This window comes from Zingiber officinale, chromosome 8A (assembly GCF_018446385.1).
Source record: "Zingiber officinale cultivar Zhangliang chromosome 8A, Zo_v1.1, whole genome shotgun sequence".
In the NCBI taxonomy this organism is placed as follows: Eukaryota; Viridiplantae; Streptophyta; class Magnoliopsida; order Zingiberales; family Zingiberaceae; genus Zingiber; species Zingiber officinale.
The window spans coordinates 28,841,802-28,864,933 of NC_056000.1; the positions used below are offsets into that span (position 1 = coordinate 28,841,802).

General features: G+C 41.3%; 1 protein-coding gene across 1 annotated transcript; it reads left to right on the forward strand.

Moving 5' to 3' along the window:
- The first annotated feature begins 1,766 nt into the window (after positions 1-1,766).
- LOC122008220 (cysteine synthase-like) lies at positions 1,767-18,895 on the forward strand. The gene is made up of 10 exons (XM_042563868.1): positions 1,767-2,207; positions 9,645-9,754; positions 9,831-9,888; positions 11,093-11,356; positions 11,442-11,579; positions 11,674-11,725; positions 11,812-11,891; positions 15,005-15,064; positions 17,499-17,579; positions 18,604-18,895. Exons 1-10 carry the CDS (start codon positions 1,947-1,949, stop codon positions 18,694-18,696), a joined length of 1,197 nt encoding a protein of 398 aa, XP_042419802.1. The 5' UTR covers positions 1,767-1,946; the 3' UTR covers positions 18,697-18,895.
- Positions 18,896-23,132: the final 4,237 nt, after the last annotated feature.

A 23,132-nucleotide genomic window follows, 5' to 3' on the forward strand; every position in this document is an offset into this window, starting at 1 on the left:
AATGTTAATCGAATTACGATGTCCCGAAGGGGAGTATGTTGAGCTGATTTTTATGTTGATCAAGTCGTCAGAAATCCTCTAGTCAATGTTACCTGCAACCAGCGACTGGGTCACCCAGGTTCCCTAGCCCAAGGAGCGCCTTCGGGTCGATCGGTTAGTTGGTCGGGATGCTACTCGAGTTGTCGCGACCCGGAAGAATAGATGACTCTGAGGAGGATGCAGAACTGGATCTGACGGCACTTAGTCGAGCGTGACTTGGATTCGGAAGACGACATACAAGTTAGGACCTAACAGCGATACGTAAGCGGGGATATGATAGCGCCACGTAGATCGGGATATGAGAGAGGCACACAAACCGGGAAATGAGAGAGGCACGTAGCCTGAGATACAATAACGACACAAAGGTTGGAGACACACATGTCGAAATATGTCAGCGGCACACAAGTCGGGCTACGTGAAGACTGAAACATAGCCGCGACTCGAAGGCCGGGACACAACAATGGTGCAAAGGTCGGACATAACGGCATGCAGGTCTAAGGGCGTGAAGGTCGGAATGAGATTGCAATACCCAAGCCTGAAGCGTACGATGGTGAGGAATTTGCACCGGATAAACATAGGAATCTCAAGGATGGCGGCGACCCGCTATGGCGTAGCGGCAACGACCGACTGTGGCACGAAGGGCATGGTTGTGGTGGCCAACAGCGGCGCCTTCAGCGCCGAAGTGGGTCGTGGTGGATGACGACTGCTGGGAGGCAACTATTGGCTGTGGAGCGAGGAAGCCGATGAAAGGGAGTCAGTGGCATGCGTGAGGGAAAAGGGAGCTGTTGCCCACGTGATGGGAGACGACGGCGAGGTGCGTCCTGGTGGTCGGCTGTGATGGCAACCGCTGGATGCAGTGGCGACTGCCGGATGAGAGAGGAAGAGAGGAGAGGGGCGGTCCAATCGGTGTCATCGGGACGGAGAAGGAAGAGGCGACGACTCCTCTCCTTGGACTGTGGTAGCGCCGGAAGATAGTTAGTGTCGTTGAAGGCGGGCAGCGCCACCGGTGGTGTTGGCTACCCCGGCGATGTCGACACGAAGAAGGAGGCGGCGACCAAAACGAAGGAGAAGCGGGAGAGGGCAATGTATTAAATTTCTAATGAGGTGAGGGAGAGAGGCCCACCGGCATCGGATATGACAAGTGCGGGTAGCTAAGGTGGCCTCCCCTGTGTCCTCGGAGTGACGGCAAACAAATAAAAATAAAAATAAAAAAGAAAAACGTGAAGATAACGCATCCTCACTTTTGTGAACAGTGCATCCTTTTTCTTCATGTCCTAAATAATTATTTGACAAATCATCCTTCTCTTTCTCTAATTCCTCTGGTAAACTATATCCATATCATACGAAATTGATGTATTTTAGATTTTCATTTTTAAATGAATTCATCGAATAAAACGCTATCCTAAGTATGTAGAAATTAACAAGAGATCAGTGGATGTTGACACACGTATCAAAGAAAAAATTGTCTACAATTTGTCTACCTTTAAAATTAATCTAGTAAAATTCGGACACATGAATTATAAAAAATAAAATATATTTTATATATATATAGGCAAAAATTAAAACATTCTCTTTATTTCGTCATCCTTGAAAGCACAACCTATTTTAAAAAAATATTAAAAGGGAATCTGATTTTATTTATTTTTATTCTAAAATATTCAGTCAGGAACATAACTTCTATAATTGACATTGTATGGCTTAGCTATCAGAATAAAGAATAGTCTAAAGATAAAAAATAGGAGGTAAGAGACTCTGATTTAGAGTTGGCAATTGGCATGGGCGAGAGCTGCTTCCCACTCGATAGTTGACTCCGATTATTTTCTCTAAGTAAACGCGGGCTCAGGTCGTCTTGCACTCTCCCTCTTTATAATCCCTTGATCCCTCTTTCTACTCCTAACTCCCCCCTCATGGCGTCGCTCTCGAGCCCTACAGCGTCGTCATTTGCCTCTCATTCCGGATCCGCGAAAGAATTCCGCCCTCTATCCGTCCGATCCTGGCCTGCCTTCTTCATGTGCCGACCCTTCGCTAGCAATCCTGCGCCAAGGGGGAGGAGAACGGTCGCCGTTGCTCCCTCCGCCTCTCTTCGTCGCCCCCTTGTCTGCAAAGCCGCATCTGTGACTCCTCACGGGGAGATTGAAGGCCTCAACATAGCCGAAGATGTCACACAGGTATTATCGACGAGAAGTACCTTCCTTTCGTTTTTAATTTGACGTTCGTAAATTTCATCGCTTTATGGTCAGAAGTATGATGTGGTCAGAAGTATGATGTAGATGAAGAAATATGGAATCTTGAGTTGGCATGATTGGTGTTAGATTATATATTTATTTGTTTATAGTTTTTAGAACAATTTGGACTTTTTCTGTTTTTTTTTATAGAGTTTAGGATTTTTTAACTTACCTATATAAGACCTTATACTCTCTATCAATTTTAAGGTCCAATAATATGTTTAGTTTTTTTCTTCTCTTAATTTCTACATGGTATCAGAGCGGTTATTTTTCTCTGACCTAATTTTTTCTACCGCCCTTTGTTATTGCTTCCTGTTGCCGCTGTCGTCTCCTACTGCTGCTATTGATTTTGGTGCCGACATATATTTTCTGTCCTATTGCTGTTGATTTTGGCACCGACATCTATTTTCTATTGATTTCGGCGCTGACATCCTGTCCTACTGATTTCGACGTCGACATTTTTGTTGATTTTGGCGCTGACGCTATTTTCTGTCAATTTCGGTACCGACGTCCTGTGCTGTCAATTTCGGTGTCGATGTTCTTTTCTACCGATTTTAGTGCCGAAGCTCTATGTTGCCGATTTCGGCACTGACGTCCTTTTCTACTAATTTTGACATCGTCGCCCTATGCTACTGATTTCTACATTTGACATCCTTTTCTGCCTCAGATTCTTTTTGTGACCACGGGTCGTCCTGATATCAATTTTTGCGGATCATACAAATGTGTATCTTTACAGTTTGGTTATTCTGAGAATTATTCATTCTGTCATTATGCCTAGTCGTGCAGATGCTTCATGGAAATCTGATTCATATATGTTTGAATAGTTTCAATAGTTCCTTGCTTCATAGCTCTCTGTATGTCAACTTCCTCTCATATAGGTTTGTCGTCGTCTAATATTTCCGGTATATCTTCATCCTTGTGGATTTTGGATTCTGGCGCCTCCCATCATATGTCATCCAATTTATCATCTTTTGTTTCTTTTTCTCTCAGTTCATCTATATCAATTGTGACTGCTGATGGTACTCCTATGTCATTAGTAGGTATTGGTTCAATTATTGCATCTTCTTTATCTCTTACTAATGTTTATTATATTTCAAGTTTTACTTTAAATCTTATTTCTGTTAGTCAATTATGTGAGTCTGGATACCTAGTCTCTTTTTCTTCATCTAATTGTTATATTCAGGATCCGCAATCTCAGAGGCTGATTAGGATAGGCCATAAGCAAGGAGGACTCTATGTTTTAGATCAACTCAAATTACCAGAAGTTGTAGCTTCGAGTGTAGATTTATCGTCTTTTCATCTGAAACGTTCATCTTCTGATTTTTACTTGTAGCACTCTCGCTTAGGTCATGTTTCAGCGCTTCGTTTGCAGTTTTTAGCTTCAACAAGAGCATTAAGACCTTTAAAAAGTTTTGATATTTCTGGTTGTAGTGGTTGTAAACTGGCCAAATTTTCTGCCTTATCATTTTCTAAAAGTCTTTATTTTTCTTTTGCTCCATTTGATCTTATCCATTCGTGGGGGCCCTCGCCTATTTCTACAAAAGGGGGTCAAGGTATTATGTTTCGTTTATTAATGATTATACTCATTACTCTTGGGTCTATCTTATGAAACATAAGTCTGATTATCTTACAATTTTCAATAACTTTAGAGTTCTTGTGAAAACTCAACATTCTAGTGTCATAAAATATTTTCGTTGTAATTTTGGGGATGAATACACTTCGAATCAATTTTCACATTTACTTGCTTCTGATGATACTATTCATCAAACCTCGTGTGCAGATATTCCTGAACAAAATGGCGTGGCTGAATGGAAACATAGACATCTTGTTGAATAGGGGTGTCAAAAATGAACCCGACCCGACGACCCAACCCAAATCGACCCGAAAAAAATCATGTTCGGGTTGGGCATTTTCGGGTTCGGGTTGGAGGGTTGGAGAGTAAAAAAGCTTCGGGTTGAGTCGGGTCGGGTTCGGGTTGACTCGGGTTGACTTAAATATAGAGTTTTGTGGGTTTTTTTGGGGTTAAATCAAATTTTATTTTAAAAATTTAAATGTTTTTATGTATATTAATATCATGTTTGTATGATAATGATGGAGTATTGAGATAAAAGTGAAGAATTATAGGGAAAATAGCCCAAAAAAGTCGTTTTGAATCGGATTTTCGGGTTGTATGGGTTGGGTTCGGGTTGATCGGGTTGGTCGGGTTCGGGTTCGGGTTGAGGTGTTTTGGGTTGAACTCGGGTTCGGGTCGGGTTCGGGTTGGGTTAAAAAAAAAAAAAAACTCAACCCGACCCAACCCGACCCGACCTACCTGAATTGACACCCCTATTGTTAAAATAACCCGTTCATTTTTATTGTCTGCAAGTGTTCCTAGTATCTTTTGGGGGGAAGCAATCCTTACTGCTGCTCATGTCATTAATAGAATTCCAACCTCACACAATTAGGTTTGTTACCTTTTGAAAAATTGTATGGGTATGCTCCTGTCTATTCCTCTTTGCGTGTTTTTTGTTATACTTGCTTTGTCCTTCGTCCACATGTAGAGCGTAATAAGTTAGCCTCTTGGTCTGCTCTTTGTGTCTTTTGGGATTATGTTGTTAGTCAAAAAGGATATCGTTGCTTTGATCCCGTTAGTCAAAAATTGTATGTCTCTCGTCATGTTGTGTTTTTTGAGCATATTCCATTCTTTTCTATTCCGCCTAGTTCGCATAATATGACAAAGTCAGATCTGCTTTGCATTGATCCTTTCAATACCGATACTGAGAAAGATTCACCCATAAATTTTACTGGTAGTTCAACTGAATTTGGTACTTTGGTCCCCGAGATATCTGCTCTACATGTTCCTCCTTCTGCCACTATCCAATTATCTCTTGAGGTTACGGATAATCCTTCTCTCCACCGTCGTCAATCCACTCGTGTTCGTAAGTCTACTAAACTACCAGATTTTGCTTACTCTTGTTATTCTCGTTCTTTTGCTTCATTTATTGCATCTATTCATTGTCTTTCTGAGCCTGAATCCTATAGAGAAGTTGTTGACTGAGGAACTAACTGCTTTGCATCAGAGTCATACATGAGATTTGGTTCCATTGTCACCAGGAAAACATACTATTGGCTCTCGTTAGGTATATAAGATCAAAACTAAATCTGATGGATCTATCGAACAATACAAAGCTCGTCTTGTTGGTAAAGGTTATTCTCAGGAGTATGACATGGATTATGAAGAAACATTTGCTCCTGTTGCAAAAATGACAACTGTTCGTACTCTGATTGCTGTTGCTTCTGTTTGTCGATGGAGAATATCTCAGATGGATGTCGAGAATGCATTTCTAAATGGTGATCTTCATGAAGAAATTTATATGACACCTCCTCTTGATATTTCACACAAACCTGGTGAAGTTTACAGGCTTCGTAAAGTGCTTTATGGTCTCAAACAAGCACCTCATGCTTGGTTTGAGAAGTTCTTTACAGTAATTACTTCGTTTGATTTTCATCCTAGTAATCATGATTCAACATTGTTTGTCAGTGTACAAGTGCAGATTGTATTTTTTTATCATTATATGTTGATGACATGATTATTACTAGTGATGATTCTGATGGAATTGCTTCCTTGAAGTCTGAGTTAGCTCATTGTTTTGCTATGAAAGACTTGGGTATACTACGCTACTTTCTGGGCATTGAGGTTGCTTATACCCCGAAAGGTTGTCTTTTATCTCAGTTAAAGTATATATCTAATCTATGTGAGCGTGCTCGTCTTACTGATAATAGAGTTGTTGATACTCCTATTGAGACTAATGCTCGATATTCTCCATTTGATGGCTCACCTTTGTCGGATCTTAGTTTGTACAGAACTATTGTTGGAAGCTTGGTTTATCTCACCGTGACTCGTCCAGATATTGCGTATGTTGTTCATATGGTTAGTCAATATGTCGCTACACCAACTACAGTTCATTGGGTTGCCGTTTTTCGTATTCTCAGGTATCTTCGGGGCACTCAATTTCAAAGCCTTTTATTTTCTTCTACTTCATCTTTTGAGCTGCGTGCATACTCTGATGCGGATTGGGCTGGTGATCCTACGGATCGCAAATCTACCACTGGCTTTTATATTTTTCTTGGTGATTCCCTCATTTCTTGGAAGAGTAAAAAGCAAAATGTTATTTCTAAATCTTCCATAGAAGCTGAGTATCGTGCCATGACCTCAACTACTTGTGAGATAGTTTGGTTGCATTGGTTGTTTGCGGATATGGGTGTCTCTCTTCATCAACCTACTCCGTTATATTGTGATAATCAGAGTGTATTCAAATTACACGCAATTCAGTTATTCATGAGCGGACGAAACATATTGAAATTGATTGTCACATTACTCATCACCATCTTCAGATTGGCACTATCACATTGCCTTTTATTCTTTCAAAGCTACAGATTGCTGATATGTTTACCAAGGCACATTCCGCTTCACGTTTTCGTTTCTTATCTGACACTCTCAATGCTTCTAGCTGTAGTATCGTGAGTTTGAGGGGGGATGTTAGATTATATATTTATTTATTTATAACTTTTAGGGAAATTTGGACTTTTTCCTTTTTTAATAGAGTTTAGGGTTTTTTTAACTTAACTATATAAGACCTTATACTCTGTATCAATTTTAAGATCCAATAATATAGTTAGTTTTTTCCTTCTCTTAATTTCTACAGTTGGTTGGCTAGAGATGCATCTCTAGTAGGTAGACGTTCACTTGTTTATGATATGTCTCCGACTATTTTTCATCTCTGAGCGAAAACTCCTTCCCAGATAGTATTCTAAATTTAAAGATTTGCTATTTTCTTGATTCAAACTCAATCTTGTTTATATTTTGTGAAAAAATTTACAAGGTATTGTTGATCTAATAAGCTTCCTAGATATGGATAAATGTTCATGAAAACATTTACTCTCCAACATTAGGAATCTCTGATAATTGATTCTCAACTTTGCTGGGTTATATGGGTGTTGCCACCTTTTTCCATGTGCTAGTTGATGAAAAGCCAATTTGATAGTCGTCCAAGGAGTTTAATAAATTCCAGATTGCAGATCTACTAAAAGGCAGGTAAGAATTACTTGAAATTATTAACGTTCCTACAGTCCCAAATTTGTGGCTGTTTTCTGTTAGATTGTTATGGGTTTGACCGATCTGAAGAGAACACTTAACACTGTTAAGAAACTCATATGATAATTTTTGTTATGTTTAAAAATATATATTGATCTTGCCAAGAAGCTAAGTAGATGAGTGGTCAGTGAGGTGGTAGGAATGCTGATGGAGGAAAGATCTCGAGCTGGGAGCTGCGGACCTACGCACACCACAGTCACAGACAATGTGAACGTTAGAGCGAGAACCAAGGAGGGGATTTCTGGCGCAGGCACCTCGACGCTCAAGTCAGAATAGTAGCCGAGCAAAAATAGAGAAGAAGATGAATGACAGAACAATAAAATATGGATGCGTGGCCATGCGTACGCGTACCTGGCCAACGGAGAGGATTTCCTTTTTATACCACTCCTTATAACCTCCGCAATAATGAGGCGGTAGACAGAATATGTCGAATGGTGGATAATATACAACAGCCATCCTCTAGGTGTGTGTATATGTCAGTAATGGAATATTCTGAGGTAAGTAGCTATTATTCTCTGACAGGTTGTTGCGATTCTCTGACAATGTTGTCTCTAAGAGGGAGTCCGATTAGCCTAGAGTTGACCGAGTTTAAGCTGAGAATCATACCCGTGTGTAGAGTGGGGAGCTGAACCTCGTAGGTCTGGTCGGTCCACCTAGGTTTATGCTGGAAGCCTTGTTCCTGAGGAGTAAGGAGCTGAGTCCCGTAGGTCCGATCGGCTCTGTGATCGTTCGAGTTTGTGTTGGGAGTCATACCCATAAGGAGTAGGGGAGCTGAGTCTCGTAGGTTTGGCCGGCTTTGTGGCCATCCGAGTTTATGCTGGAAGTCCTGTTCACGAGTGAGGAGCTAAGTCCCGTAGGTCTGGCTGGCCTGTTCATGAGAAGTGAGGAGCCTGTGGTCGTCCGAGTCTATGCTGGAAGCCCTGTTCATGAGTGAGGAGCTAAGTCCCGTAGGTCCGGCTGGATTGTTCATGAGGAGTGAGGAGTTGAATTCCGTAGGTTCGGCCAACTCTGTGGCCGCTAAGGTTTGATCATGAGTGAGGAGCTGAGTCCCGTAAGTTTGGTCGGTTCTGTGGCCGCTTGGGTTTATGTTGGGAGCCATACCCATGAGGGGTGAGGAGCTGAGTTCCGTAGGTCCGGTCGGCTTTGTGGCCGCTCGAGTTTACGTTGAGAGTCATACTCATGAGGAGTGGGGGAGCTAAGTCTCGTAGGTCTGACCAGCTCTGTTCCGCCCGAGTTTATGTTGAGAGTCATAACCATGAGGAGTGGGGGAGCCGAGTCTCGTAGGCTCGGCCGGTTCTGTGGCGACCTGGGTTTATGCTGGAAGCTCTGTTCATGAGGAGTGAGGAGCTAAGTCCCGTAGGTCCGGCCCGATATGTGGCTGCCCGAGTTTATGCTAGAAGCTCTATTCATGAGGAGTGAGGAGTTGAGTCCCGTAAGTCTGGCCGACTCTATGGTTGCCCGGGTCTATGTTGTGAACCATGCCCACGAGGATTGGCGAGATGAGCCCGTAAGTCCAGCCGGCTATAGGGTCGCCCGGGTTTATGTTGGGCCGGTCGGCTATAGGGCCGGTCTGTTGTAGGACCGCTCGGGTTTATGCTAGGCGCCTTGGCCATGAGAAGTGGGGAGTTGGACCCGTTGGAAGTGGCCTGTTTGGATACATGCACACTAATTTTGACTACCACCCCATCTTAACTTTGACTGTCACGCCAGCTGGCTTCTTTGACTTCGACCCGACCCAGGGGCCCCACCTTATTCTCAGTATCATATATAGGTACCTTCCATTCTATCACGTTAAGCCTATTTAATCAGGAGTGTCACAGCACAGGAGTGTTTGAGCTAGTACCTCTTTATATCTACATATCTCATAAGATGTAGATGCTGCTCTTGGAATCCTGTTATTATAGTTTCCCTCAATAAAGTGGTTTGGTACGTAGATCAACAATTATATAGGTTTGTTTTGTGTGCCTAAGATCATTGAGGATTTGCAGCCATCATTTCTATTAGTAACAAAAAAGAATTATATCACTTAAAGCAAAGTGACCTGATTAAATTAATCAAAATAGATGTCTCACTGTGTGATCACATATATATCAGTTTGATATCTCAAGTTTTTGCTGTTTTAAACAATATTGTCATGCTTCTCCTTTTGGTACTATCATGTTTTATTGCCTTCTCTTTCAAACAATTATATTAGGATTTAGATATCCAGCAGTTATCCTATCTTTATTTGGTTTTTTTTTCTGCAGCTGATAGGTAAGACACCAATGGTGTATCTAAACAATATCATTAAGGGAAGTGTTGCAAGCGTTGCTGCCAAACTTGAGATAATGGAACCTTGTTGCAGTGTTAAAGATAGGTATAATGTTCTTTACTTGTTACTGCACTTTCCAGGGGAAAAAAACCTTGATAAAGATTTGATGCACCTTCTTCAGGATTGGGTACAGTATGATAGCTGATGCTGAACAAAAAGGGCTTATAACACCAGAAAAGGTAACCAAGAGATTTTTGCACCCGAGTCATTTTTCATACTTACAAACATAAGCATACAACATATAGGGATGATTTTACTTTCACCACATTTTTTTGTTATTTTTACAAAATGCCCTAAGATTTTCTTTGGTTTACCCCTCAAGATTGATGCATTTAGATCGACTAATGGTTAAAACCATGTGACATCCTTGTGGCCATGACCCATGACCTGGAAGCTACATGGAAAAAAATCTATTTCCAAAGTTTATTTTTTTCCTCCTAGTTTTATCTCATTTTCTAATTTTCTTTCATTTGTCTTTGTCTCTGCCATGAGGTGCCACATGGTATTGGTTATTAATTGACTTAATGGAATTTTACTTGGGGGACATACCTAAGGGAATCTTGAAATTTTAGGTCCAAACTGATGGGAGATATTCTGCAGAAGTGGACAGTGAAAAATTTCCCATATATGTAAAGATTTTCCTTAGGTCAACTATGGATAGTCAAATAAGTGTTCACCAACTTGTCCAAAGAAGTATATGGGCTCTGATTAATTGATATTCTTTAAATTGGAAGGGCACTTCATATGTGAAGATACTTTGAGAGCAATTCATTAGCATCTGCAGTTCTTAATAGTTCATGAAGTGTGAACAAAGGTTAGCAAAGCCGATTTAAATTTCAAAATAGGTTGGATATGTTTCAGTTGTTCTGTTGTTAGTATTGTAAACCATCCTTTTATATCAAAATAATTAGTCAAATACATAACTAGAGTAGGAATTAGATAAAACCTGCAATCCGCCTTAATGGAGTTGAAGTTGAAACAGGACTCAACTCCAATTCAGATCAATATAGGTTGGAAGATATTTGATTGTATTCTTATTAAAAGTTAATAAACATACTTTGCCAATGGAGAAACTAATTAAATACATTTGTGTACTAGGAACTATTTTGAAGTGCAAACATTGAACTTGATTATCAAAAATTTTGGCCTGACAAGCAAGTTGCATACTGGATTTAGGTATTCTGAATCCTTGGTGAATGGTTCAATGACCTTAATTCTCTAAGTCCTCAAGTTCTCATTCAAACTTATTTATTTAGTTTTTGAATCCCTTATCTTTGTGTTGTATTGTTGGATCTTATTGTAGTTGACTATACATATATCCTTTCATTGTCATTGTAATTTTTATTTAGCTAAGTCTCTACCTTGTTTTTTATGAATCTGAAGAGTATATTGGTGGAACCAACAAGTGGTAACACGGGGATCGGTCTTGCATTTATTGCTGCTGCGAAAGGCTACAAACTGATTTTGACCATGCCAGCATCTATGAGCATTGAAAGACGAGTTCTTCTAAAAGCTTTTGGTGCAGAACTTGTCCTTACAGATTCTGCCAAAGGCATGACAGGGGCAATTCAAAAGGCGGAAGAGATTCTGAAGAAAACACCTGATGCTTACATGCTTCAACAATTTGACAATCCTGCAAATCCAAAGGTGATATTATCATGATAATTTCTCCTACATTTCTGCTTCCATTTCAAATTCTATCCAATATTATTCCTGGATATTCTCATTGCAGATACATTATCAGACTACCGGCCCTGAAATCTGGGAAGATACAAGAGGGAAGGTGGATATTTTTGTTGCTGGAATTGGGACAGGTGGAACTATCTCTGGTGTTGGCCTTTATTTGAAAGAAAAAAATCCTAACATTAAGGTGCTTATTCTCTTCTAAACGTTCTGCTTATTTTTGCTATTCAATATTTTAATTCCTGATTTTTGGTCTTGCTATTCTTCCTCAACTTCTTCAGGTCATTGGAATTGAGCCCACTGAAAGCAACATTCTCTCAGGGGGAAAACCTGGTATAAGCTACCAGCTTTCCACTATATGCATAACTTATTATTCTTCAACTTTTGGTTGTCCTTTCAACAAAAGTGTTTTCATATAGGTCCACACAAAATTCAAGGAATTGGAGCAGGTTTTGTACCCGGGAATTTGGACCTTGAAGTAGTAGATGAGATTTTAGAGGTATGAGTTTGTGAGATTGTTTGCTTATGGGTTTGATTTTATCATTTGTGAGTTGATAATTCTGTATCTAGTTGTCCGACTCAGTGGATATCAGGTTCTTGTTCACCTGTTAGTAGTGCATCTAGTTGATACTTAGAAGACTATAGTCTCTACCTATTCAATTAAGTTCTCATCAGTCTTTTTTCTAATTATATTGGTTCTCACTTGTGGTATCATGAGTTTACTTAGACATGACAATCCTGTGATATAATATTGTAATAGGAAAAAATTGTTAAGGTTATTTTCCTAGATAGTCCCCTCTACTCTATACGAAGTATCATTATCATCATTTTACACTTGCATCCCTCAAAGGAGGATCAAATATATTTTTCTGATTGATGAGACTCACATTCAAGAATCTAGAGGACTATGAATTTAAGGTGGAGATGAGTAGGCTGATGAATTGACAGGCATAGTCAAATCATATAGTCCTCGAGACTTTTATAATGTTTTTAGAACTCCCAGTCCACAAATCCTGAATGAAAACAAAATCAACATAAAGAAAGGTAACTCATCAACTTACCAACTTATTGAGATAACTGATAGTAAATATAACTACAATTTGGGTATGTAGAGAACTAAAGAAAGCGGTAAAGGTGTATGAGTGATTTGAACCATACACCAAACAGATGAGAGTGATCCATTTTCTTGAGTGGTATGCACAAGATGAGATTTAAGTTTAAAATCAGAAAAAATGTTACTAGGTATATTTTTAGATGGTCCGTAATATAAAATCCAGTTTTTTGACCCACAAACACTTAGCATACATGCAATAAAAGAATCTTCAAGGATTAAGGATTGCACTCTCTGAGATTGAATAGCCTGCCATTTGATGAAGTATAGATAATCCTCAACTGGTATGTGAAGGGTAGAAGTCCGATTAAAATATCATGTGAAGTTTTCTTATGTGAACCCGTACTGATTGGATATCTCCAACAAATTCGAAGAACCTATGGATGATCAAATATGGGAACTGAAATAAGATGTTGCCGCATGAGCAGAAACTCAACAGCATGCAGAAATCGGGTCTGCTCCCTAGAATATCATGGAAAGTTTTCTTATATAAGCCCACATGGATTGGATATCTCCACCAATTTGAAGAACCTAGAGATGATCAAATTTGGGAACTGAAATAAGATGTTGCTGTATGAGCAGAAATTAAAGAGTACGCAGATATCTGAGAGGAAATTTAGCAGAAATAGGGCTGGAATCCAGAAAACTTAGCACTGATCTGGAACCACAACAATAGAAGAAGATCACCATACCAATCAAAGAACAAGGTTGTGGATCAAAGAGGAATCCTTCTGTTGATCAAAAGGAAGTAGAAGGTGATTCAGATACGATGAATGAATAGAAAAAGCTCTGATTTGGAAACCAGATCTTATTAGTACAATCTGATGCAGATAGGAAGGATTTCAAATATCGGAGAGGTCGGTAAATTGAAAATTTGCTGTTGTCCTCTTCGGCTGTTGTTCTCTGTAGAAGGAGATGAAGAAAGGACTTCAGCAACGACAAAAATGGCAAGGAGCTCTCACCCATAGAAGCTTGACAGGAAGAGCATGCCCCCTCGGATGGGTCTAATGGCTAGCACATGAGGTGTTGCCACAATGAGGTCTGGGGTTCGAATCTCGATAAAGTCGAGATAAATACCTCCCTTATGTGCTAGTCACTATTCCAAAGGCTAGTAGCCGTCCATGATTTACCTCCTCCGTGTTGGCCTTGGGACGGGTTGGCGGGGGCGCTGGGGACGAGCGTATTCGTCTTTTGCCATAATTGACAGGAAGAGCATGTGATTGAAAGAAGCTTGGGAGAGCACAAAAATGAAGGGTGTGGAAGAAGGAAACTAATTGAGCAGTTCTATCCAATTGTCATTGGAGTCTCAGCAAATTCAGTGGATTGTCATTGGAGACTTGGAGCAATCGAGCAGATCATTGATGTGGCTCTGGCAGGTGGGGCACAAGTACTTGTCAATTGACTTGACTGGGAACTTGCAAGTCAGGAAGGAGGTGGGTTTGAACCTACCCTAATTAATTGGTTGATTTAAGGAGATGAAGGGGAAACAGCCAGTTGTAGAAGGCTCCCCCTGTGATTCTCATTGGGTGGTACCTGAGGTGATTGAACAGTTGCTCAATGGAGCTGGATAGATAATCAGTTGGAATCAAATCATGCAGTGAGGTTGATTATGCACGAGAGCTATAAGATCCCTATTTTAATACCCTGTTGCATGGAAAATTATTAGGGTTATTTACACGAAGTTTGTATTTTTGTGTTTTTATATCACAACCTTAGAGGTCCTTTCCCATAGACAGGATCACATTTCTTACAAATAAACCCATATAGTAAAATTTACAATTGGGTCCAAAAATATTTACAATTTCATGCCTAACAAGATTTATCACAAATCTCTGCAACTTTGTTGACTCATATTTTAAGAACTCAATTAATGCAGATACTTGCATTGAAACAGAGTTTACTTGATAAAGCAATAAGAAAATTATACCAGAGTTTGAAAATGCTTAAAGTTATACTACCAGCTATAATATTTTAGTCCTAAAATATTGTGCATGGTATTTTTGTGGTTATGGAGTTTAACATTAATTGGTTTGGGTTTCTTTGTACATTATTCCTAAATTGTTTCTCATGTGGTTCATATTGAATCAGTCTGAATCAATTCTTGATGCAGTCCAATTCAGACAAGGTTTGTATCTGCTGTGACACAATTTGAATTAACAATCTTACAGATTCAGGTCAGCGGGTCTGTAAACCAATCCAGAAATGGATTGGGCTCACATTTTATATGATGGGGTTTGATCATATTCATTAACATAAATAGAGATGAAGTTTTGCACCTTGTGATCTCCATTTAGACTGCATTGTTTTGGGTAATTTGCTTCCTTTGATAAACCTTATGACCTTCAATAAAATGGCAATTATTAGACATGTTTGGACTTGGGAATTTACCAATATTGGCAATGTATCATTGTGTCGACTGTCGATTGCATTTGCATCTTTGGCATATTCTAAATTTTTTTATAGTAGTATACTTTTGTGTCATCTTATGTTTTTTCCCACAGATATCAAGCAATGAAGCTGTTGAAACTGCAAAACAGTTGGCTCTTCAAGAGGGATTGCTGGTATGTAAATTTTTCAATGTAGGATTCCAAGTTTGATATGAGCTATTTCGTTCTTAGTCCCTCATTAACATATATTGATCCATAAATGTATGATGCTTCTTATATTACTGGCAACTAGAATTTAAAATTTTAATATGTAGTGTTTGGTAATTCATTATCTGCATGGCCATTATAGTCAGTATTCAATGAGGACCAGTGGCTAAACTGCCCAATTTTGGGTGGTTTAGGTGGATACCCTGTGTACTTCCCCGGATGCTAATCTTCTATATAACAAATGTATAACCATTGGGCGTCAATTATACAATCACTCCCTCTCGTTTTTTACTGTGAAATCATATATTACCCTTATAAATCATTAGTCTCTTCTATCCATTTCTATTATCTTTAAAATTCACTCTTGCAAATTTCTTTCTTAATTTGCACTACCTCATTTGTCGATCTCACATGGCAAGATGTCATATGATTGTAGCAACAAAATACCAATAGAAGTGTGCCCACTACAGAATATACATCCTGCAATGGAGATCTTACATGGTTTGAATTTCATCTCGCTAGCTATAGTAAAGTTTCTCAATGCTCTGAAGTGCATAGAAGTTTATCAATCCTGCAAGAAAATAATTGAAGATTGATGAGCCAAAAAATGATCAAAAGTCATGCAATAACAGAAGTTCAATTGACGAGCTGACAGACTTAATAAGGTTCATGACTTCAAAAGGTTTATAGTTAGCTTCCTGAGGCCTTTCTTGACATTGAAGTCATTTCAAGCATGGGACTAGTAGTTTCAGTGGTGGCCTAGATGCTAGTGTAGGAATCACTTCTAGTGCCAACATTTGAGTCAATGTTGATCTCACATTTAATTTTCTCTCAGAATAGCAAGCATATTGATAATAGAGAGCAATTAGGTGTAGCTCCAATATGAAATAAAGTGAGAGAAAATTGATTGAGATAGTATAGAAATGTTTAAAGATGACTGATAAATTATGTATTTAGAAGACTAAAGAATGCTTAGTTAATGTAATAAACAGTGTCAACAAACGAGTATCCATGTATCATAATTTCTTCATCTATCACTGTGAAAGAATTTCATTCCACAAGGTAATCACCACTTTTTACAATTACCATAATGAAGTTACATTTTTAGAAAAATTATTTTTCCAGAAATGAGGTTGGATTCAAATGGTATGGTTTCAAAGTTGTTTGAGTGTTTGATGGAAAGGAAATAGAGAAGATACTAGTTTTGATGTAATTTTAACATCATATTGCGTGGATGATATTGGTGGTTGACCATTATAAATTTTCTCAACGAAGTCCATATAAGCAAGAAGCTGTAGATGAATCATCTACTATAACTTTTATGAAACTCTGAAAATATGAAGGCCGAGTTCCAACCATTTATTGACATCATTTATAAAGGGAAAGACAATTTTGCTAGATATTTGAAACACACTAGCCTTGCTTTTTAACACTGTTACAATCTCACAGTAGACGGAACAATTCAGTAATGAAACAACATGATTCTGAAGTGGAAAACATAGCGAAGGCCATTTGTTTCAAAAACATAAATGTTAACGGCATATGATTAGATGTAAGTCGCATTCATATTGATCATAATTTAAGAGAATTATAATAATTCTTTTTTATTAAATCCTTGATATGAATTGTATTTTAGACAATTTTTCATCAAAGTTATATCTTAACCATTAAACTAAACTAAATCCATCAGAAATCAAATCAGATTTATCATAAAATAAAATAAAAGGGAATCCTTTGTAATGATATAAGTTTTGAGTTTCGTAAAAAACTGTCACGTGAGTGAACCATGAGGTTGGGACAATGAGGAACATGTCTTGCCCAATCAAGACTCAGAATCAATAATGATTGAGAATTCTTACCACATCAAAATTGTCTTGCTCTTATCTTCACATAGCACCATCATTTTTATATTCAGTTGTTTGATGGCATTGGACCCAATCAATGTTAATGGTGGAGTCCATGATGATTGTTATATTGTTGGAATCACATGGATGATGAAATGTCTGGTTGTCCATTTCATTTTTATTCTAAATGAAATGAAAACGACAACATTTTAAGTAACTTGAGAAACTCACATATGAGCCTACATTCTTTGTTTAATGAATCATGGCATGCTCCATCAATCAGTATTAAATGAAACATAGCATTATCTTATTTAATAGTGTAGCTTACTGCATCGTTAATGCACAAGGTTAGTCATGTTTCATTAATTTAATGTCCTATTTTATTTTTATACAGAAATATATAAAATTTGTTTGATGCATGTGCAGCAGAAACATTCGATGTAGTACATTAGTGTTTCTAACTTGAGCTCAAGTCTGTAATTACTGTGCTTTCACGTTAGGTGTGGATTTCCTAAAGCCATTAATCAGCGCATCTTAATTCTGTAATTCTTTTTCAGGTTGGTATTTCTTCTGGAGCAGCAGCAGCTGCTGCAATAAAGGTTGCAAGTAGACCAGAAAATGTCGGAAAACTTATCACGGTATGTCATTAGTTACCTAATATAATAAACTTGGTTACTGAAAAGTATTCTTGTTGCAATGTTACTAATTATATTATTTAATCTTTCTTTCTTTCATATGTTTGCATTTTGATTTTTTTTTTCATCATCTTTTCTTTGTCAAAATACTAAAACATATACATTAAAATGCCTTTCTAGTTGAAAAACTATTACAAGGATCAAATTCTTAGAAAGAAGCATTACATATTTAAAGGTTTAAAAATATATTGTCATTTATGACCATTGTACTATTTAAGTGGGACAAGTTTGAAATTTTAGAATGGTTTGATAGTTGATGAAGTAAAACTTGATCCGGCAAAAATGTTGGTACATTTGCAGGTGTGAGGAAATCACAGTGGGTAAAAATGTTTGCTAGCTATTTGAGTGTTTGAACTTTAAGTGGAGGGAAGTTGATTGGAGGTGGGGCACGTTGAATCAAGTTCCTGCACACTAGAAGTGGAAGTCGGGCATGTTGAATCTAGTTCCTGCACACTAGAAGTGGAAGTCGGTTTATTCTAGTTGAAATGTAGCAAGTTCAGCTGAAGTAAAAGTAGCTCGATCGAGATGATAGCTAATTGTGCTGGCTTGGAGAAACCTTGGAAGTAAGCTTTAAGTGAATTGAGATGTAGAGTGACAACTACTTGTCCCCTGTAACAAATGTGTCCATGAATCTCCTAGCATTTGTACTTGACTCTCTCTATAGGTACCATAAGGAATGCCCATCTAAGGCCTTCAATTACCTATTGACCAACTTGACTAGGCAAATGTCGCTCATCCATTTAGTGTTGCCTAATCCAATGAACCCAGTTCTGATCTCACTGTTAACTAATATCCATGAATGTGTCAGTATCTCAACAACCATTCATGATAGTGGTTAATTTTATCTGCATAACTGAACGCAATCGAATTACTTTTCCTTGTAATGACAGATTTTTACACTGCATTCGTCTTGGCATCTTTTCTACTACCAATTCTAAATCCAATAACTGTATGTTTTACTGGCTAGGTTGTGTTTCCTAGCTTCGGCGAGAGATACCTTTCTTCTGTGCTGTTCCAATCGATTCGAGATGAATGCGAGAAGATGCAACCTGATCCCTGATGCAATTTTCCAACAGCTTCAGCTGATTTCATTCATTTTCGTTTCCTACCGGTGCAAATGCAATTGATAGATACACTTTTCAAGAAATAAAGTTACTGCACCATATAAATTTCATGTTCAAATGTATTTCACATATACTTTGTTGTATTTGAGATGTTGAATAAAAGCAATTTGCTTTCTATAAAATATTTTTTTTTAATTTATTCTACTCATTAAACTTAATTAATTTATTGAATGAGGTTAGTGATGCATCTAAGAAAAATAACATCGATATAAGAAATAGTTTACAAAAGGATAAAAGGTTAGAGGCGTTCATATTGATGTAAATGAAGATTATTTAATCTGGGTAAAAAAATAAGATATGAATATTTTCAAGATAATGACAGTTTCCTGGATAATGGATATGTACCGTCAGGAGAAAGGCTATGTGCCATTATAAGAATGTCTCTGATTCATTCTATAGAGCAGCTATATAAGGTGTAACAATCTTCTTAGCAATAATTGTTCAGTTTGCTTGCTATTGCACGAATCATTTTCTCTAAAGTATGGATAGGATGTTCTTATTTGGTCCTTGTGACTAACTAGTTCTTATTTAGTCTTTGTGACTAACTAGTGTTTTGCTTTGGTCTTTGTGACTTAATTATAATATAGTCTATGTGACTTACATAGCTGATGCGGATGTAGCCGGGTGCATGAGAGTGATTAGGGAAATAGGAGAGGGCATTTTGGTCTTTTGGCATGAGTAGGGCTTTGATTTAAAGGAGGCACTATTCATGGAGTCAGGGGTCGGTTCACGTTTCCTCCGCAACTAGCCAAGGAAGACCTTCCTCCTCACGCCCTTCGTCGGCGCCGACGAAGCCGTCGGCACTCCCTTCCTCCTCACCTCTACCTCCTTTCCTTCGGCCTCTTCACTCCAGTACTACCACCAGGAGGAGGTGGTTTTCGTTTTTGGGTTCGTTGCGCCGTCACCACCGTCACTTTGCTCTACGCCACCGCGACCCAGCCAACCAGCATCGCCTATTCCTTCGTCGTCGGCGAGCCGCCAACTCCTTTGTCGCCGGTGAGCCGCCAACTCCTCTGCTTTCCCTCTCTTTCTCTCTGCTTCGGGTTTTTTCCAGCGCCGCAGTGAGGTTTTGGCTAGATTCCCTTCTCGACATATGTTCGTCGCCACCAAGGAAGGAGAGGGGGAGGCCTGCCTTAGTGATCGGAAGCCGCAGCTACCCACTGGAGCGGTCACAGGCAGATCGCACCACTGCCTCAGGCCTCCGGACCGCTGTCGTCGTGCACCCCCGTGGCGCCTTGCGTCGGCTATGCTCCCTTTTTTGGTCGTCGTCTCCAGCAGCCTTAGATGGCTCTACAGCCGACCACAGCGGCTTTACAGTCGCTGTCTCCATCGTTTGCGGCGCAGATCCAATCCACTGCTACGTCTCCGACAGCCATCTGTTGTGTATTCGGCCATCGGGCCGTTGTGCTTTGTCCTTCGTATCACCATTGGTATTGTGAGCTGTTGTTACTAATCGGCCTATAAGCCGTGACTGTATGTTGTATTCCGGCCTGCGCGCCGTTGTCATATTCCGGCCTGCGCGTCGATGTCACATGCCGACCGTGTCGCCGTTGTATTCCGATTGTCCGAACCGACGGCTATAAATACCCGGCTTGAAGACCGTCGAGTGACGACGTTAAACGCCAGAGCTGAACCGACGACTATAAATACCCGGCCCGAAAACCGTCGAGCGGCGACATTAAATGCCAGAGCCGAATCGACGACTATAAATACCCGGCCTGAAGATCGTCGAGCGGCGACGTTAAACCCCAGAGTCGAACCGGCGACTATAAATACCCGGCTTGAAGACCGTCGAGCGGCGACATTAAACCCCCGCCTTCACGGACCAGTCCGTCATATCTTCTATCTCCCTCGTTCGGGGTCGAGCTTATCAGAGCATCTACCTCCCCCGTTCGGGGTCGAGCGACTGTCACCATCAGATCTTCTATCTCCCCCGTTCGGGGTTGAGCGATTGTCATCATTGGATCTTCTATCTCCCCCGTTCGGGGTTGAGTGATTGTCATCATCGAATCTTCTATCTCCCCCGTTCGGGGTCGAGCGATTGCCACCATCGGATACTCTACCTCCCCCGTTCGGGGTCGAGTGGTCTTCACTGGTTTCAGACCAACATATTATATTTTCTTATCTCCCCCGTCCGGGGTCGAGAGATCTACATTTGTCACGGAGCATCAGAGCAGCTTGTCTCCCCCGTTCGGGGTCGAGCTATCTCCAATCGTCGCAAACGAGAGTATTTCCGCTGGTTTCCGGCCAGAATATCTCACGGGCGATGCGCTCGCTCGGCTTGCGACTTTTACTGCTATGCGCCTTCGACTCACGGGCTACACTCCGGTTCAGTTCACAGGCGTTGCGTCGGCTCGGCGCAAGACTTTCGTTTCCGTGAGCATGTGATTTTGCGAGCTATGCTTCCGCTTCGTTTCCGGGCTCCACTCCTGCCCAATGCTACTTCATCACTCGCTCCGTATTCACCTGTGCGCTCACTCGGCGTTCGGCCGAGAGCTTACCTGACAGCCGCTCGGGACATATTTTTCGCCGCTCGGTCGACACGTTGGTAGCTGCCTGATCCTTTGCCCGATCGTCCACTTAGCCATGTGCATGTTTCACTCGACGTCCTTCCGAGCACCTGATCGGCTTCTTCGCGGTCGCGCGTTCGGCATCATCCGCCCGGCATCTATCCACCCAATCGATATCCTTCCGATCATCCAGTCGACATCTTCGCGGTCGCACGCTCGGCATCGCTCGTCCGCTCGGTCTGCTCGTCATCCCGCGTCGTTTGGCCGACTATCATTTCACTCGTCGCTCGCTTGACGTTTTGCCACCCGCTCGGCATCTGCCCGGCTACTAACTTGGTACTATAGCGATCACTCGCGTGGCATTATACGATAGGTTCAACGATTTGATTCGGTTATCGAGAGTGAGTCAGCCTTTGTGATAGACTGTCTAGTCAGTTGGACTCGCGCCTCCTTCGACTAGACTTGAAGGGGAGGCTTGTGGTAGGGATATATGCTGGGGCCCAGAGGTAAATAGGTGGGAAGAGGAGGGGCATTGGGGTCATTACAGGAGGTAGGGTTTGGGAAAGAAAAGGGGCACTGTTCACCAGGGAAGGGGGCGTGTTTTTGGTCCGCCGCTAGGGGGAGCTTCCTCCTCCCTCCTCTCCAGCGCCGACGCCGGCCGCTGGCCGCTCCTCTCCTCTCCCTCCTTCCTTCCGGCCTGCACCTCAGCGTCACCAACAGGAAGAGAGGCGGTTCGAGCTTTCTTCCGCCGCGAAGCACAGGAGGGATTTTTGAGGGTTTCCGCCGTCGCGGGACGCCCTCTCCTTCGCATCTCTGGCGCCGACCATCTCCGGCTAGAGAGACCGCTTCTGCGTTCCTCTCCCTTCTCCTCTTCGACCTCGACGTCGCTTAAGGGCGACTGTTGCTGCCTCCGACGGTTGTTCGCTGTCGTGGTTGACTCCATCAGTTGTCGTCATAGTTACCGCATCCTCCGGCGACCATCTCCAGCGACCACCTCCCGCTGCCTCCCCATGCTACAGCTACCTCCATGCGCCGCAGCCAGCGCACACTGCTACCTCAATGGGTGCCTATGCCTCCTCCAGCGGGCGCCGCCGTTGCCTCCGGCAGCCACCACCGCCATCTCCAGTAGCGGGCGCCACCTCTAGTTGCCGACACAGCTCGTATTATTTGTCTACATCGGCCATCGAGCCGAAATGGTGTTCCGGCCATCGAGCCGTTATATTTCGTTTCGTACTGTTATTATGATTGTGGTTATTGGTCTTAGCCGGCTTGCGTGCCGTATTATCCGGCCTGTGTGTCGTGCACCGGCCTGCGAGCCACTATCATATCCGGCCCACGTGCCGTCTTTCTGGATCCCTGCCACACTGGACTCCAGGGCGTCGCTCTTAGATCCGGCTCCCCAGCTGGCTCACGCCCATCTATTCATCCGAGCCACGACGACTCGATCAACACCACGATCAGCTCACCGACCCATCCGAGGGTGCCCCCCGGGGCCAGGGTACACTCTCATACTCATTATTAGTGCTTGTCATTTCTCTACTATTATATGACTGCTCATATGTTTGTGGGACCCGCCTCGAGCATCGAGATACCAGAGACCGGGGCAACCCGGTCGCTGGCTGCAGGTAGCGTTGATCGGAGGACTTCTGATGATTTGGTCAACGTAGAAGACAACTCATCATCCGGGTCATGAAGATGCGGTCAACATCCCAGACACGTCATTCCGGCATCCCCGTCTTCCTAGATTCCCGACATGATCAAATTGGCATCCCCGTCATTCCGGCATCATCCGCTTGACGTTTTGCCATTCGCCCGACATTTGTTCAGTTATTGACTTGGTACTATTTTCTGTAGTTCGCTCG